This window comes from Alligator sinensis, unplaced genomic scaffold, assembly GCF_000455745.1.
Source record: "Alligator sinensis unplaced genomic scaffold, ASM45574v1 scaffold1603_1, whole genome shotgun sequence".
In the NCBI taxonomy this organism is placed as follows: domain Eukaryota; kingdom Metazoa; phylum Chordata; order Crocodylia; family Alligatoridae; genus Alligator; species Alligator sinensis.
Window position 1 is genome coordinate 165,733 of NW_005843087.1, and position 14,683 is coordinate 180,415.

Here is a 14,683-nt window from a genome sequence, read left to right on the forward strand (position 1 = left end):
CGGGACCTGAACCTGTTCAGCCTTCACAAGAGAAGGCTGAAGGGGGACCTTGTGACCATCTATAAACTCACTAGGGGGGACCAGAAGGGTTTGGCGGAGACCTTGTTTCCCCTAGCGCCCCCGGGATAACAAGGAATAACAGCCACAAGTTCTTGGAGAATAGGTTTAGATTAGACATCCGTAGGAACTACTTCACCATTAGGGCGGCTAGGAACTGGATCCAACTTCCAAGGGAAGTGGTGCTGGCTCCTACCCTGGGGGTCTTTAAGAAGCGGCTCAATGCCTACCTGGCTGGGGTCACTTGAGCCCAGTTTCCCTCCTGCCCAGGCAGAGGGTCAGACTTGAAGATCTGCAAGGTCCCTTCCGACCCTACTTCTATGAACGTCCTTCCAGGTCGATACCGACCCATCCACCACCACTCTCTGGGTACGACCCTCTAGCCAATCTGCCACCCACTGGGCTGTGTAATCATCCAGGTCACAGCCTCTTAACTTGTTCACCAGTATGGGGTGGGATATCGTATCAAAGGCCTTCCTGAAGTCTAAGTAAATGATGTCTACCCCTACTTCTGCGTCCAGGTGTTTTGTAACCCGGTCATAAAAAGAGACTAGATCAGTCAGGCATGATCTACCTGCTACGAACCCATGCTGGTTTCTCCTCAGCATAATTTTTCCTGTTGGGCTCTCACATATATGAGCCTTAATAAATCTTTTCAAAGACTTTACCAAGGATGGAGGCGAGACTGACTGGCCTGTAATTGCCTGGATCCTCCTTCCTCCCCTTCTTGAAACTAGGGACCACATTGGCCCTTTTCCAGTCCTCCGGGACCTGGCCTGTGCACTACGAGTGCTCAAATATTCTTGCCAGTGGCTGTGCAATGACATCAGTCAGTGCCTTCAGTACCCTCGGAAGGAGCTCATCCGGGCCTGCCGACTTAGACGCATCCAGTCCTTCCAAGTGACTCTGCAACATCTCGGGGTTAGCGCTTGGTGGTCTGGCGCCTTGCTGCTGCCTCTCTATGATCCCATTGTCTCACAATGGGATCATCTTGAACTGGATCTCAAGTTGCAGCAAGAGATGTTGAGGTTAGAATAGGAAGAACTTTTTCACTAGGAGGACAGTAAAGCACTGGACCAGATTACCCAAAGGAGTTGGGGAATCTCCACACTTGGAGGTTGTAAGACCCAGGTAGACAAAGCCTTGGCTGGGATGATGTAGTTGGGGCTGGTACTGCTTTGAGCAGGGGGTTGGACTAGATGTGACACCCTGGGGTCCCTTCCCACCCTCATTTTCTATGATCTTCCATTCCCAACCCCTCACCTGGTGGAGCAGAGGAATCTCCATAGCCTTTCATATCCAAAGCAATGACCCGGAAGCCAGCATCAGCCAATGCAGGGATCTACGGCAGAAACATACAACCTCAAATAAAAACCTTGAGCTTTAACTAAACTAATAGCTGGGAGCCTATACCAGCTTACATACAAACAGCTGCCTACTGTTTTCCCCCATTGCAGCTAAGGCTCTTGGGTTACAAAGCAAGCACAGTATGCTGGGAAGGAGATTCATATGAACATTAAATACTGCAGTGCTCTAGTAAAGGAACCAAGCTAGCCAACCATTAGTAGACTGGGGTTTTCTTACTAAAAAAGAAGAAGGGGATTCAAATATCAAGTAAAAATAGCTTGATATCAAGTCTTGGCCATGGGGTGGTGCAGAATCTAGAGGGAGAAGCAAAAACTGAAGGAGATGAAGTGGCACACGTGGACTTGCATTAAACACTGAATCAGTGAGATGGCAGGAGGTTCAGGGAGCAGGGCCTGTCAATACAGAACTGCATCCTGGATACAGGTTCCAGAGTGGGCTTTAAAGGCTTTAATGGGAGCCTTTAAATGAACAGACATCAGGAGTGGATGGTGGCATGGGGTGCAGGTCACCAGCAAGGGCCAGAGATATGGGACAGCAGACCAGGCTTCGGGTGCAAAGCCATGGGTAGGCAGAGGACAGGACTAACAGAAGGGCCATGCAGAGTTGTGTGGAGTCAAGACACCACCTCTGTGTTGAGATGCGAGCAGAGTATGGCACTGACCCCTTTATAAGACACCTTTCAGCAGAGGCCATTGAGGTAGCCAGCCTGGCCCGTGGGTCCAGAAAGTCTCCCAGCTTGGCAAGGGATATTCCACCAGCCAGCACACTGGTAGGACACAGCATCCCATTATAGCTAGGTCTACAAAGGCCAGTCCCCACACCTCTGAGCTGCTGCTGGTCATGGCACTGTAGAGATGATGGGACCATGGAAGAACAGACAAAAATCCATCCCTTCTGGTCCACACGAGATGGGAAGATGCCGTGCTGCCCTATAGCTCATTCCTCCCTCTTGACTCCCACAGAAGCCAGACTTCTGGCAACCTTTGCCCAAGTATTAGGCTTACCTGATACCTCCAGGAGAACCAGGATTCAGGAAACCCGTGACACAGGCATACCACTGGGCCCTGCCCCATCTCCACAAAGTGCAGCTGGACTCCAGGCTGGAGAAGAGACAGCTCCTTATAATTCATGTCCTAGCTACGGCTGAAAATCTGCCACATTTATTATACTCCAGGGTCTTTGGGTAGATGAGCACACAACCCAGCTGCACAGCCCAAATGTCAGGTACTTGGGGTCCTCAGCCTATAAACATATTCCCTACCTTTCTGGAGTCTACCTGTCCCTAGCCTAATCCACTGTAGCACCTGGACCAGTGCTCCCTCCAGGCCCAATTTAAGCAATTTATCTTCTAAAGAATGGCCTACAGGGTAATGGCTAGCATCACATGGTCAGAGCCCTTTTTGACCATCAGCCTATACCCGACTTGAATTAGTTTTAGCCCACTCCATTTGACCAAGGAAGGGTATTCACATCCTTCAGACACTTGCAATGGAAGCAAGGGCATCCTCTTAGGAGTCCTAATGGGGCCATCCATCACTGTCGTCATGCTGCTACACCCAACTATCAATACAGGATAGGATTAACCCCACTGGAAAGCCTACCTTGACTGGCACATATCCATGGCTCACATTGGCAGGGTCACAGGCAGTTGGCAATCCCTCTTCTTGGCCAAGAAGCTGTATGGTGAACAGAGGAAGCTCAGGTACACACCAACACTGCTATGTCTAACCCTGCTGCCAGGCACCCAGTTACCACAGGGTATTTGCAGCACATCATTTGAAGCCTCCTTAGGGCACCAGCTTTGAGGCAACCTCACATTTTAAAGACTTCCTTGGAAGTGGCTGCAGCTACCTCTGGCGCTTCATGGCCCAGTGCAACACTGCCAATGACCTTTGGCAAGACTTGTACGTCCAACCAAAGCAATTATGATGAAGGCTACTTGCATGAGGGTGGCAACCTAGGAATACCCATCACCAGCTGAACCCCATTTATGTGCTCAAACAGCATGCAAGACAAAATTTAGACAGTCTGTTTTCAGGGCGGGGATTAAATTTGAGGCCAGAAACAGCAGGCAGAGACAGCTGGTAGGAAAATGCAAGGAAACAGTAGGCATATTGGCAGAGATTCACTTTGGCAGGAGAGCATGTTTAAACTGGATTATCAAAGACGTTAAGCAACTTCCTCTTATGGTAGTGTCACCTGGCCCTGATTACCTACCAGGTGTGTAGACGTTGGATTTAGTGTGAAAACAAAGGTCAGAGTCACAGTACACTCAGCGTAACAAAGTCCACCCAAAGCTAACCAATAACTTGGTGAACCATTAGCTACAGGTAACTTTCCCTATGCAATGCCGAATGAAGGGAGTGAGCTAGAAGGATCCAGCCCAAAGGAAAAGGGCAGAGGATCTGTTGAGAACAAGGACCCTGCTGCCCTAAGCCTTTGAAGGTACAAGCATTGCATTAGGCTAGGAAAAGCAGAAATGTGGAAAGCTTCTAAAACGTTCTGTGCTAACAGGATCCAGTCTCAGCATGATTAAATAAACCAATGAGTCAGAGGCTTGGACTTGCCGAATACTGTTACAAATCAGGAGCACCATAAGGCAGGAGCAGCAGCCTCTTTCTAGAGTGCAGGGCTTGACCTTATTAGCCTCATTCCCCTCTCATTAAATTTCCCACTCCGCTTCATTTCTCAGACCGTTTTTAATCTCTTACAGGGCTTCACCTCTCAGGCTTATAGCCAAGTCTCCTTGGCAACTCCCTACCCAGGACCTTTGGAAGACCTGATTGGGGCTGCCAGATCTTTAGCCTTCATTACTTTGCTAATGCTGCCACAAAATTCCCTGCGGACAAGAGGTCTGATTTGCTGTTTTAGAAGCTGGGCTGCCTTGTCCCCACTGCGAGATGCTTAAGAGAGGTTTCAGAACTGGAGCCAAAACTCTAATCCCAGTTACAGTCACAGAGCGATGGAGTTAGTGTCAACCTAGGCTACCATCAATAGTGTGCCCAGAAGTAAAATGTGGCTTTTTCCAAGACATGTGTAAAGCAGAGCACTCGATTTAGAAAAAGCTCCATCAGAAAAGGAGTCTGATTTGCAAAACTAAGGACCTGAAACTTTTTTTTTTTTAATCCAAATTTTTAGAGAAGGAGGACTCACCTTGTAGAGATTAAGCTCAAGAAATAGCCTTTAGGGTGGAGGTTATGGAAATGGGTTTGCATTTAAAAAAAAATAGCCGAACAAAAACAGCCCCAGGACCTTAAGGAGGAAAGGACCATCACAGCCAGAGCTGCAGCATTACTAGGGAAAACCCTCTGTAGTAGAAAGTCAAAGATTGCTCCATGGAAACCAGTGTAAATTATAATAGGCTGAGCAAGAAAAAGCATCCCATAAGTTACCCAGGGGAGTTGGGGAATCTCCATCCTTGGAGGTTTTGAAAACCCAGGTAGACAAAGCCTTGGCTGGGATGATGTAGTTGGGGCTGGTCCTGCTTGGAGCAGGGGGATGGACTAGATGTGACCTCCCAAGGTCCCTCCAACCCTCATTTTCCCTGATTGTATGCAGATTCTCTATGGCATCCCTCTCTGTGGTATCCAAACACCAAACAACTGATGATGCTTAGAGTGGAACAGGGAGAGAGATACAAAGGCTGGTATAGCCTTTAGCCACTGCGTACCTGAACACCAGACAAGTCCTGCAGCTCCTTCAAGGCCGTCTCCAGGTCTCTGTAAAGGATTGTGGCTATCCCCATCTCCCGGGCAGGCTTCAAGTTTGCTCCCATATCATCCAGAAAAATAACCTGGGTTCAAGAGAGAACATCTGAACTTAGGGCCAGGAGGGAAGTTTGGGGAAGAACAGAAAGGGACTTAAATTTTTACAGGGTACCCCGCTAAAAAAAAAAAAAAAAAAAAAAAAAAAAAAAAGTCACTCGACCAGCACCGATCATGTCTTCCATCTCTAAAAGAGGACGGTTTTGCCTCACCTCCTGCGGTTCTGCCTCCAGCATGCGCAGAGCATACTCATAGATTTTAGGGTCTGGCTTCTGGAGCCCAACACGGCACGACTCGATCACCAGGTCAAAATGTCTCCTCAACAGAGGGAGCATAAGTCCCACGTTGCCTTTCCAAAGGGTGTCATCAATCCAGATGTTCGTTAGGACACAGGTCTTGAATCCTGGAATGGGCGAGATCAAGAGACTCTTACCAGGGAAGGGCAGAAGGAGAAGTCTGTCTTTCCACCATCCGGCTGCCCAGTACATCACCATGTTTTTACCCCAGAGGATGGAAAAAGAGCTTGACAAACTAGGGGCTTGAATTTGCAAGTCTCTACTCATGTAAGAGACCCTAATGGCATCAAAGCCACTACTCCGGGTAGTAAAGACTCCCTGTGGAAGCTCTCAGTCCAAGATCTTTCTGTCACCTGAAATCACAGTGCTCAACTTTGGGCACTCTCCTTAAAAGACGTGTCCAATTGGTCCATTCCAGAGGAGGACAACAAAAAGTCAGAGGTCTAGGAAACAAGATATGCAAGGAAAGTTTGAAAGAACTAGGATTATTCAATGGAAAGAAGACAAGCCTGGGAGGAGGGCAGGGAGTTGATAAGTCTTCAAGACAAAAAGGGTTGATATAAAGATGGCAAACAATTATTCTGGATCTACAGACAACTTGACAAGCAATGAGGGGTTTAAAACTGCAACAAGGGAGATACAAGCTGGACATTAGGAAGAACTCTCTCATTTTGTGGCTAGAGCAGGTGATTTAGGGTAAAGTTACACAATACTCCTAGACTATACTATGGTCACTTAAAAATGCAGGTGTCCACACTTTAAAAAGCTCATTAACTCATGCAAAGTGCCATCTGAGCATCTTAGTGACACCACTTCAGGTGAGGGTTAACTCTGGGCTGTGCTACCCAGCTCGTATTAGGGTAACTTCTGACCGCACCAGAGATAAAATGAGCAATTTGCAGGTTTTTAGCATCCCAGGATGCACTGCTCCCAAGTCCTCCCCCCACCCCCAGAGCACAGGTAGAGCCCAGGTACCGCAGCTCCTAGTCACACCCCTGCTCACTAGCCTTCTAGTGACAAATAAGTGCTGTGCAGGCAAGAAACAGCATTAACCCTTCATGTGCGACTATACACAGCACCTTCTAATTTTAATACCACTTCATATTGCACAGATTTAGTATGGACCGAGAGTGACATGCAACTTCATCCTTAAAAGAGGCTGTTGAATCTGTCACTGGACGTTTTCCAGTGCAGGTTAGACCAGCACTTGTCTGGGATGGATTCGACAGGGATGGTCCTGCTGTGAGCATTGGATGAAATGGACTCCAAAGGTTCTTCTTCTGGCCCTTTTGTTCTAGGATTCCCTGAAGCACATTCACACCATGCAGGAAAGGACACCTCTGACAACACAACTTCCCTGCATTATTTAGGGCAATACACGTTTAAACACATCCAACCAAGATGACCAATGGAACTGAGGCAGGCAGAACAGAAGGTGCCCAATTGGTCAGAAACACAAGTCTCTACCAATGGCCAAAAAAAGGGGCAGAATTTTGCTTGATCTCCCAAACCCTATCAACAGCTGCCACTGTCAAAGACCAAGGCAATCACACCATGGGGATCTCAATGCAATCTTTAAATCAAAAGCAGTGGTTTCTGCACCCATATCTTCCCAGAGTATTCTCAACTGGTTTCCTGTCAATCCAGGTGTTGCTAAAGCCAGCAGGCTTCGAATCAGGCTTATAGCTAATATAACAACATCAGAGGAGAGCAGAAATGGTCTGTCAGCTGAAGGATGCAGACTTGAGAGGTGATAAACCATTTCGTTAACTGTTTGCTTGGTGACAGCACACCTGACTTAACTAGTAGCCATACAGAAAATATTTAAATTGGTGAAACTCTGTTAAGTAAACATCATCCAAGCCCTTTGAAAATGAATAGCACCATCTAAGCATCAAGTCCCGTAACTTCACTGGTTAGAAGATTTGCAATTGGTTGTTGATAAACGTGGATTGCCATAGGCTCCTAGAGAACACAGCTTTGGAAAGGTGTGCCATGGGAAGGAGTGATGCGCTGGCCATGCTATGGCTTGAACCATAAGCAATAGGCTCGACTGTGGCTATTGACAGATAGCAGGATTTCACAGGAACTTCCCTGGCTGGAGAGCTGGCAAATGTCTAAAATTTCATGACACGCGTTCAGAGGAAGCAGAGTGCAGGAGTGATGCTGACGGGAAAAGGACGAAAGAGCAAGCAGGTGAAAGGTGTGGGAAGAACAGCTGGAACAGGATGGGGCCCAGGGACCAAAGGTACAGGTAAGAATAAGGTTAGCAAGGCCATTTTCCAGTACTACAGCAGATAAGAACTGCCATACAGATCCATGGTCCATCCAGCCCAGCATCCTGCCTCTGGCAGCAAGCAGCAGCTGCTTTACAGCAGTGACTTGCAACTTTTTTTTTTAGATGCAAGGCACCCAGGGAAAGTCCCAAATGTTAGTTCTCACTCTTTTTTTAGTGCAGAGAACTAATAAAGCATTTGTTGTTGCAAAGAGTTCAGCAAGCCTACAACAGGTCTGAATGTTTTTAACACTATTTAAAAAACTCTGGGTTTATCTTGTGAACCCTTGAGAGGATCTTGAGGCACCCCAGGGTACCACAGCACCCTAGCAGGGAATAACTGCTTTACAGGCAAGGTATAGCAAGGCTTATACAGAGTGATCCCCTTTGTATCAAACCCACCCGCTCACTAGCAGTCATAGGTTTAAGAATATCCTGAATCAGAAGTTTTACCCCTGACCATCATATTTAGCACGATGGACTTGTCCTCCACGCATTTGCATCATCCCATTGGCTTCCACAAGTACCCCAGGGGCAAGAAATTTCAAAAACTTAGTGCATATTGCAAAAGTATTCCCTACATTTGTTTCAGCTTGCTGTTGGCACTGGATTTATGACCCACGTACAGTGTATTCTGGGAAGCTGGAGGACTGCAAGCTGCTCATTGCATCTCCATGGAGCAGACCAAAGTTACCTTAACATGAGCTAGATGGCGCAGCGCAGAAGTTAACCCTCTCCTGAGGTGGCATAAAGGTTTGAGATGCTCAGAGAGCATTGGCATGAGTTAACGAACTTTAACATTTTAAAGTACCCTCGGTATGATCTGAATGTAACATGCAACTTCACACTTAGAGCATGGCTTCTGCATCCACCTGGATCTCAGTTTGGAAGGGCGCTAGAGGTGGAAACTGAAGCCATACTGCAACCACTCAAGTTATAACATGAGCCAACCCCCAAAAATTTTGCTTCCCCTGCCTTCGAGCAAACTAAACAGACAAGGCTCTTCGGCTAAATGCAATCTCTTTTATTAGAAGTTGGAAAAATTATTCTCTGCAAGCTTTGGGGCCCAAACACCCTTTGTGCCCAAAGGCTTGTAAAAAACAATTTCCCCAACTATTTAGCTGGTCTAATAAAAGATATCACATTTACCCCCAAACCTTACCTGCCTATGTCCTTAGGCCAACATGGGTATATTCAACACCCCCTCCAGGCAAACTATACATTTGGGGTTGCAGTATAAAGTCATCGGGGAAATAAAGTTGGGTTTACTGACAATGGAGGAAGGAAGAGACTGAAGTCAGCCTTCACTATAGAAAGCAACCAAGTAGTCCAGCCATTGCCTTCTGGCTAGCAGGAACAGAAGTAAGTTCAAGTTTTGACCTAGGAATCCAGGACAGTTAAAAGATGATCCTCTGGCGAGTTTGTGACATGAATGGGCCGCGTTCCCAGTACCTGGCATAACAGAGTTAGGATCCCCTGTTTTATAAGTAACCAGCACTTACCATTTTTCCGGAGAGTTACAGCAGCATCCAATAAGGGCGTATTGAGTCTCCCTTCATCCATAATGTCTCTGAAGATCGAAGCCATGGAAAACTCCTCTGGGAGAAAAATCCCGGCAGCAGCAGCAGCCTTCTTGCAATCTGCATCCAGCTCAGTGACCAGCTTAAAAATTAGAGTAACATTCCCATCACCCAAAAGGGATCATGTTATATGTTAAAATAAGCAGGCATGAGAAACTGAACCCCCTCAAAACTGTTCATCTGTTGGGATATGGTGTTTCAAGTCCATCATGAGAAGTTTACTTCTGGTGAAGTCTAGGTTAACAGAACGCAGTTGGGTCAATGACTCCAGCACTAGAAAAGGTTTTTTCTATGTTACGGTCCTCACCAGATTCCTATTCATCTGAAATAGTTTGACTGCTTCTAACTCCCTGCTCTAGAGGCTAGAGGAACCCATAAAGTTACCACTGACGAACCCAGTCCTGAAAAAATCTGAAGGGACACGATTCAAGAAGCATCTCTTAGCCGGCCAGGCCGGGTGCCAGCAAAGCCTGGGACCAAGCCACCTCCACCGGCTGGTTTCACAATGCTCATGCTGTGCAGGTTCACCCAAAATAATCTCTTACCTGAGACAAAGTGATCTGTCCCGTCATCAGTCGGCCATAGGGACCAGTAGCGCCTGCTTCCAGGATGATGCTTTCTAGAAAGTTCCTGGAAATTAAAAGGTGTGTATGAATGCAATGCAGTGGGGGAAGAGATGAGGACAAGCACTGGCTGCAGACTTGGCCCTTTCGAGAAGCTTTGTCCCTGAACCCACCTATAGTGGAGTCCAACTTGGAAAAAGGGGTGGCAGAACGGCCTTGATGCACCTGGGAACAGCAATGGGAATATATCACTAGCTCAAAGAGCCAGGGGACTGGTTGGTATAGAGGCACTGGGGACAAGCTCACCGAGCCCAGATTCAGATATATTTTTCTCTCCACCAGACTGATTGTAACCCATCTCATCAGTTTAAGCCTGGCTATTCCTTGCATGGGAACAGCACTTTGGAACCCCTTGCCTTGCAAGCACGACTGCAACTCTGCCTTGAGCAGATGGTATTTACTAGCCTGGAGAAACAAGGTGAGCAGCAAGACTTCTTTTGGCTCCAAATCACCGATGGGGACCCAGTGGATAGGAGTAGGAGAGAGGAAGAGAAGCTCAAAATCCTCAGCAGTCTGGAAGCCGAGTTTATCTGCTGAATAAAATAGCCGCCTGCCATTTTGAAGGTAGACAGTTCAAGTTTATCTGCTGAAAGACTAGCCGCCTGCCATTTTGAAGGTAGACAGTTCCACCTGGACATCAAATTCCTCTTCCCCAAGAGCATGAAGAAGCAAAGACTCTTACTGGAATACTGCAGCCCCCACATACAAAGTGCCAGGACTGCAGGATTCAGATGCCAAGATCAGCTAAAACTACAGCAGAACACGTCAAGCTTCATCCATGTCCCAATACAAGCCTGACATGCACAGCACCTCAGGGAAAACGGACTAGCTCCAACCATGATGGTCAAGCCTTGGAGCTTAGTCACTGAACTGAGGCTTGGGAGACCAGACTCCATTCCTGGCTCCGCCCCATAGGACCTCCATGGGCCTTGGCTCTCCATCTGTAAAATGGGCACGATGCTTTAGTGACGACTTGTGGAATCAACCTATGCACCAGTTATCACCTCATGGGACTGCAAACTCAAGCTGGATTGCAAAAAAAATTAAAAAGCAGGCTCAGCCCATCTGCTGTCTTCCTACCTCCATTTTCCAAGTATGGTCTCAAGTTGCAGCAAGGGAAGGCAAGGTTGGGTATTAGGAATAACTTGCTCACTAGGTGGGTACTAAAACACCGGAACAGGCTCCCCAGAGAGATGGCAGACTCTCCATCCTTGGATGTTTTGAAGACCTGGGTAGACAAAGATTTGGCTGGGATGATGGAGTTGGGGCTGGTCTCGATGTGACCTCGTGAGGTCCCTCTAACCCTCAGTTTCTGCGATTCTTGGATTCCAGGAGCCATTTAGAAGTCTCTATTTGACAAACTCTAGACCCAAAACGGCGACCTCCCACAGCAAACCATAAGGAGGTAAAGGAACAGCTCATCAAACAAGACTGAGCACAGAGTCTCCTGATAAGAGGGAGATAGGAGGTTACAGAAAGGTCTCATGGACCATTTGAGAAAGAAATGGATTGGGAACCAAAAAGAAAAACCAAGATTCAGAAGGAGAAAACAAGGGTTGGGCACATCCCATGGGCCGTCTGTTTCCCCAAGAGAAGGAAACCAAGGTGGGAAAACGCACGTAGGTAGAGTTAAAATGTGGAGTAGTACTGAAATAGCTTTTAATTACAGCCAGCAATGGGGAAATAAAATAATCACACAGATTCAACATCAACTTCTTTTTAAAACTAAAATAATCCAGCCCCCTCAAAACTACATGTTCTGCCCCAACCATTTAAGTCTCCATTTCAAAATGAGCACAATGCAAAATAATCTCATTTTTCTACCGAGCCTCGTTTGTACCAAGCACAAAAGATCTTCTGTTCCACTTGCTTAGCTCCATTGGGCAATTTTGGATACCTCACGTGAATCTCAGCCCTTTTCAGTCACCATCACGAGGTCTGAGCCTCGTCAACCACATCTTCAAACTAGGTCAGAGGATAGGACTGACATCTCCAGCTAAATCCCAACCCACAGTCTTCCAAGCAAATGTAGAGCGACGAGCTTCTGAGCATCAACTTTACAACGCACTGCAAGGTGCCTTTAGCTAGGCTTTATGATTGTGGTGGGAGTGGATTTTTAGGGCTCTTTGGATAAATGATGGTCTACAGGCTGAGACGAGACGTTGTGTCCTGGGAAGACCCTTCCAGTCCTACGTCCCTCCAGCTCCAGGAATCAGCACTGAAGGCAGGAAGCGTAGCTCCCGCCTCTGCTATTCCTTTGGCCGCGTTTCGTGGGAAAGAGGAAGCGAATTCAACAACAGCTCCAGGTCACCTGAACTAGACATCTCGTCCCTTCTGCTAGGGAAACCAATAATCAAGCATGGCTTTTTTCTCCCTTACTGTGCGAGAGATTGCAGCCAATGGGAATGAGGGATCACCTTAAAAGTCATCACAGTCCATTCTTCTAATGCTTTAAACTCTTCTTTCTTCATTGTCCTATTAAGTTTTAATTGCAATTGTTGCAGTGAAAGGCAGTCACCAACAGGTCTAACAAAGAGCCTCCAACCATACTGTTACACAACTGACTAGTTCAATACACAGAAGGTTGAACCAGCTCTCACCTTTGCTGCACACCCAACACACCCACTCCACACAAGACCTCTCTTCCGGCATTGCAGATGAAGGAGGAGAGATTAACTGTCATGAATTTGATTAAGAGATGATCCTATAACTATAATGACTACGGGACTGAAACAACATACTTGGACTATTTTTGTCCCTAGTTTGTTGCATTTTTTTTTTTAACATTAACTATGAGTCTAGCAAATGGAAGACCATTCCATTAGTTGTATTTGTTTTGTGATATAATATGATGATGATAATAGTCATGATAATCATCACCACTACCATCATCATAATGATAATAATAATGATAATAGAATCATAGAAAAGGAGGCCACATCTAGTCCAACCCCCTGGTCCAAGCAGGACCATACCCAGCTACATCATCCCAGCTAAGGCTTGGTCTAACCAGGTGTTCAAAACCGCCAAGGATGGAGCTTCTACCACTTCTCTGTGTAACCTGTTTCAGTGTTTTACTATCCTCCTAGTGAGACATTGGTTTCCTAATATCCAACCTCAACTTGCCTTCCTGCAACTTGAACCCATTGCTCCTTGTTCATCTGCCCCCACTGAGAACAGCCCAGCTCCATCCTCTTTGCAGCCCCCCTGCAGGGAGGTGAAGGCTGCTATTCAATCCCCCCTCGGTCTTCTGCAGACTCAATCAACCCATTTCCCTCAGCCTCTCCTCACCAGCCCTGTCCCCCAGCCCCACAACCATTTTCATTGCCCTCCGCTGGACTCTCTCCGACTTGACTACACCCCGCTGGACTCTATCCAATATGTCCACATCCTTTCTGCAGTGGGGGGGCCCACAGCTGGATGCAGGACTCCAGATGTCGCCTCATCAGTGCTGAATAGAGGGAAGAATCACTGCCCTCCATCTGCTGGCAACGCTCCTACTAATGCAGCCCAGGACGTCATTGGCCTTCTTGGCAACAAGGGCACACTGCTGGCTGCTGTTCAGTTTGTTGCCCACTATAGCCCAGAGGTCCTTTTCTGCAGAGCGCCCCCCTCCCCACCACCACTTGTACCAGTGCTACATTGCACTGGTAGTGCAAATCCCTCCCGTAGGAGGGATTGTTCCCTCCTACGCACAGGACTTTGCACTTGTCCTTGTTGAACCTCAGGAGATTCCTTTTGGCCCAATCCCCCAATTTATCGAGGTCACTCTGAATCATAGCCCAACCCTCCAGCATATCCACTACTCCCCACAACTTGGTGTCATTTGCAAACTTGCTGAGAGTGTGCCCCATCCTATCTTCCCGGTCCTTAATGAAGGCATTGAACAAAACTGGCCCAGGACCAACCCCTGGGGCACTCCACTTGATACCGCCTGCCAGCTAGACATCGAGCCACTGATTACAACCCTCTGAGCCCGACGCTCCAGCCAGCTTGTTGTCCACCTTACAGTCCAGTGCAATCACCTTGATTTTAGCAAGGCTTTTGATATGGTCTCCCACTGCATTCTTGCAGGCGAGCTAAGGAAGTACGCTCCCTTAGCTTGCCTGCAAGAATGCTGTGGGAGATTGAATCGAAAGCTTTGCTAAAATCAAGGTACACCACATCCAGTGGTCTCCCTACATCCGCAGAGCCAGTCATCTCACCGTAGGGAGCTTGTACACGCCACAATTGCCAACTGGACATCGAGGTATTGATTATGATCCTGTAAGTCCCAATGCTCCAGCTGGTTTTCTATCCACCTTACAGGCTGGATGAATGGACTGCACTTCCTTAGCTTGCCTGCGAGACCGTATCAAAAGCTTGCTAAAAATCAAGCCATCCCACCCCCTCCTCCCCGCATCTCCCTGCACCCACAAACCCAGTCGTCTCGTCATAGGAGGCCATCGGGTTGCCCCTGCTGTATCCACGCCGACGGCTCCTCATCACCTTCTCCTAATGACCAGCCATCCCATAATCATTATCATCGCCACCATCATCACCATGATGATCGCGATAATAAAATGACGATCACCAGCATTTACCCCATCCTCACCACCGCTATCATCATCAGGATAATGCTAGTGATAATATAATCATCAAATAATTTAATACATCATAAAGACACTGATGCCCATCATTATTAATCAATAGTGCCAATCAGAACTAATAAAGCCAATAA

The 14,683-nt window shown here is 47.3% G+C and overlaps 1 protein-coding gene across 1 annotated transcript in view; it reads right to left on the reverse strand.

Moving 5' to 3' along the window:
• The window catches only part of EPHX2 (epoxide hydrolase 2), a 66,073-nt gene extending 56,103 nt beyond the window's left edge, over positions 1 to 9,970 (reverse strand). Inside the window, exons 1-7 of the mRNA XM_025193676.1 lie at positions 9,886 to 9,970; positions 9,263 to 9,422; positions 5,402 to 5,592; positions 5,096 to 5,218; positions 3,027 to 3,101; positions 2,430 to 2,525; positions 1,321 to 1,399 (exon numbers count right to left, since the gene is read on the reverse strand). Of these exons, the coding sequence (XP_025049461.1) occupies positions 1,321 to 1,399; positions 2,430 to 2,525; positions 3,027 to 3,101; positions 5,096 to 5,218; positions 5,402 to 5,592; positions 9,263 to 9,422; positions 9,886 to 9,912 (751 nt within the window). The 5' untranslated portion in view covers positions 9,913 to 9,970. The remainder of the gene's footprint in view (positions 1 to 1,320; positions 1,400 to 2,429; positions 2,526 to 3,026; positions 3,102 to 5,095; positions 5,219 to 5,401; positions 5,593 to 9,262; positions 9,423 to 9,885) is intronic.
• Positions 9,971 to 14,683: the final 4,713 nt, after the last annotated feature.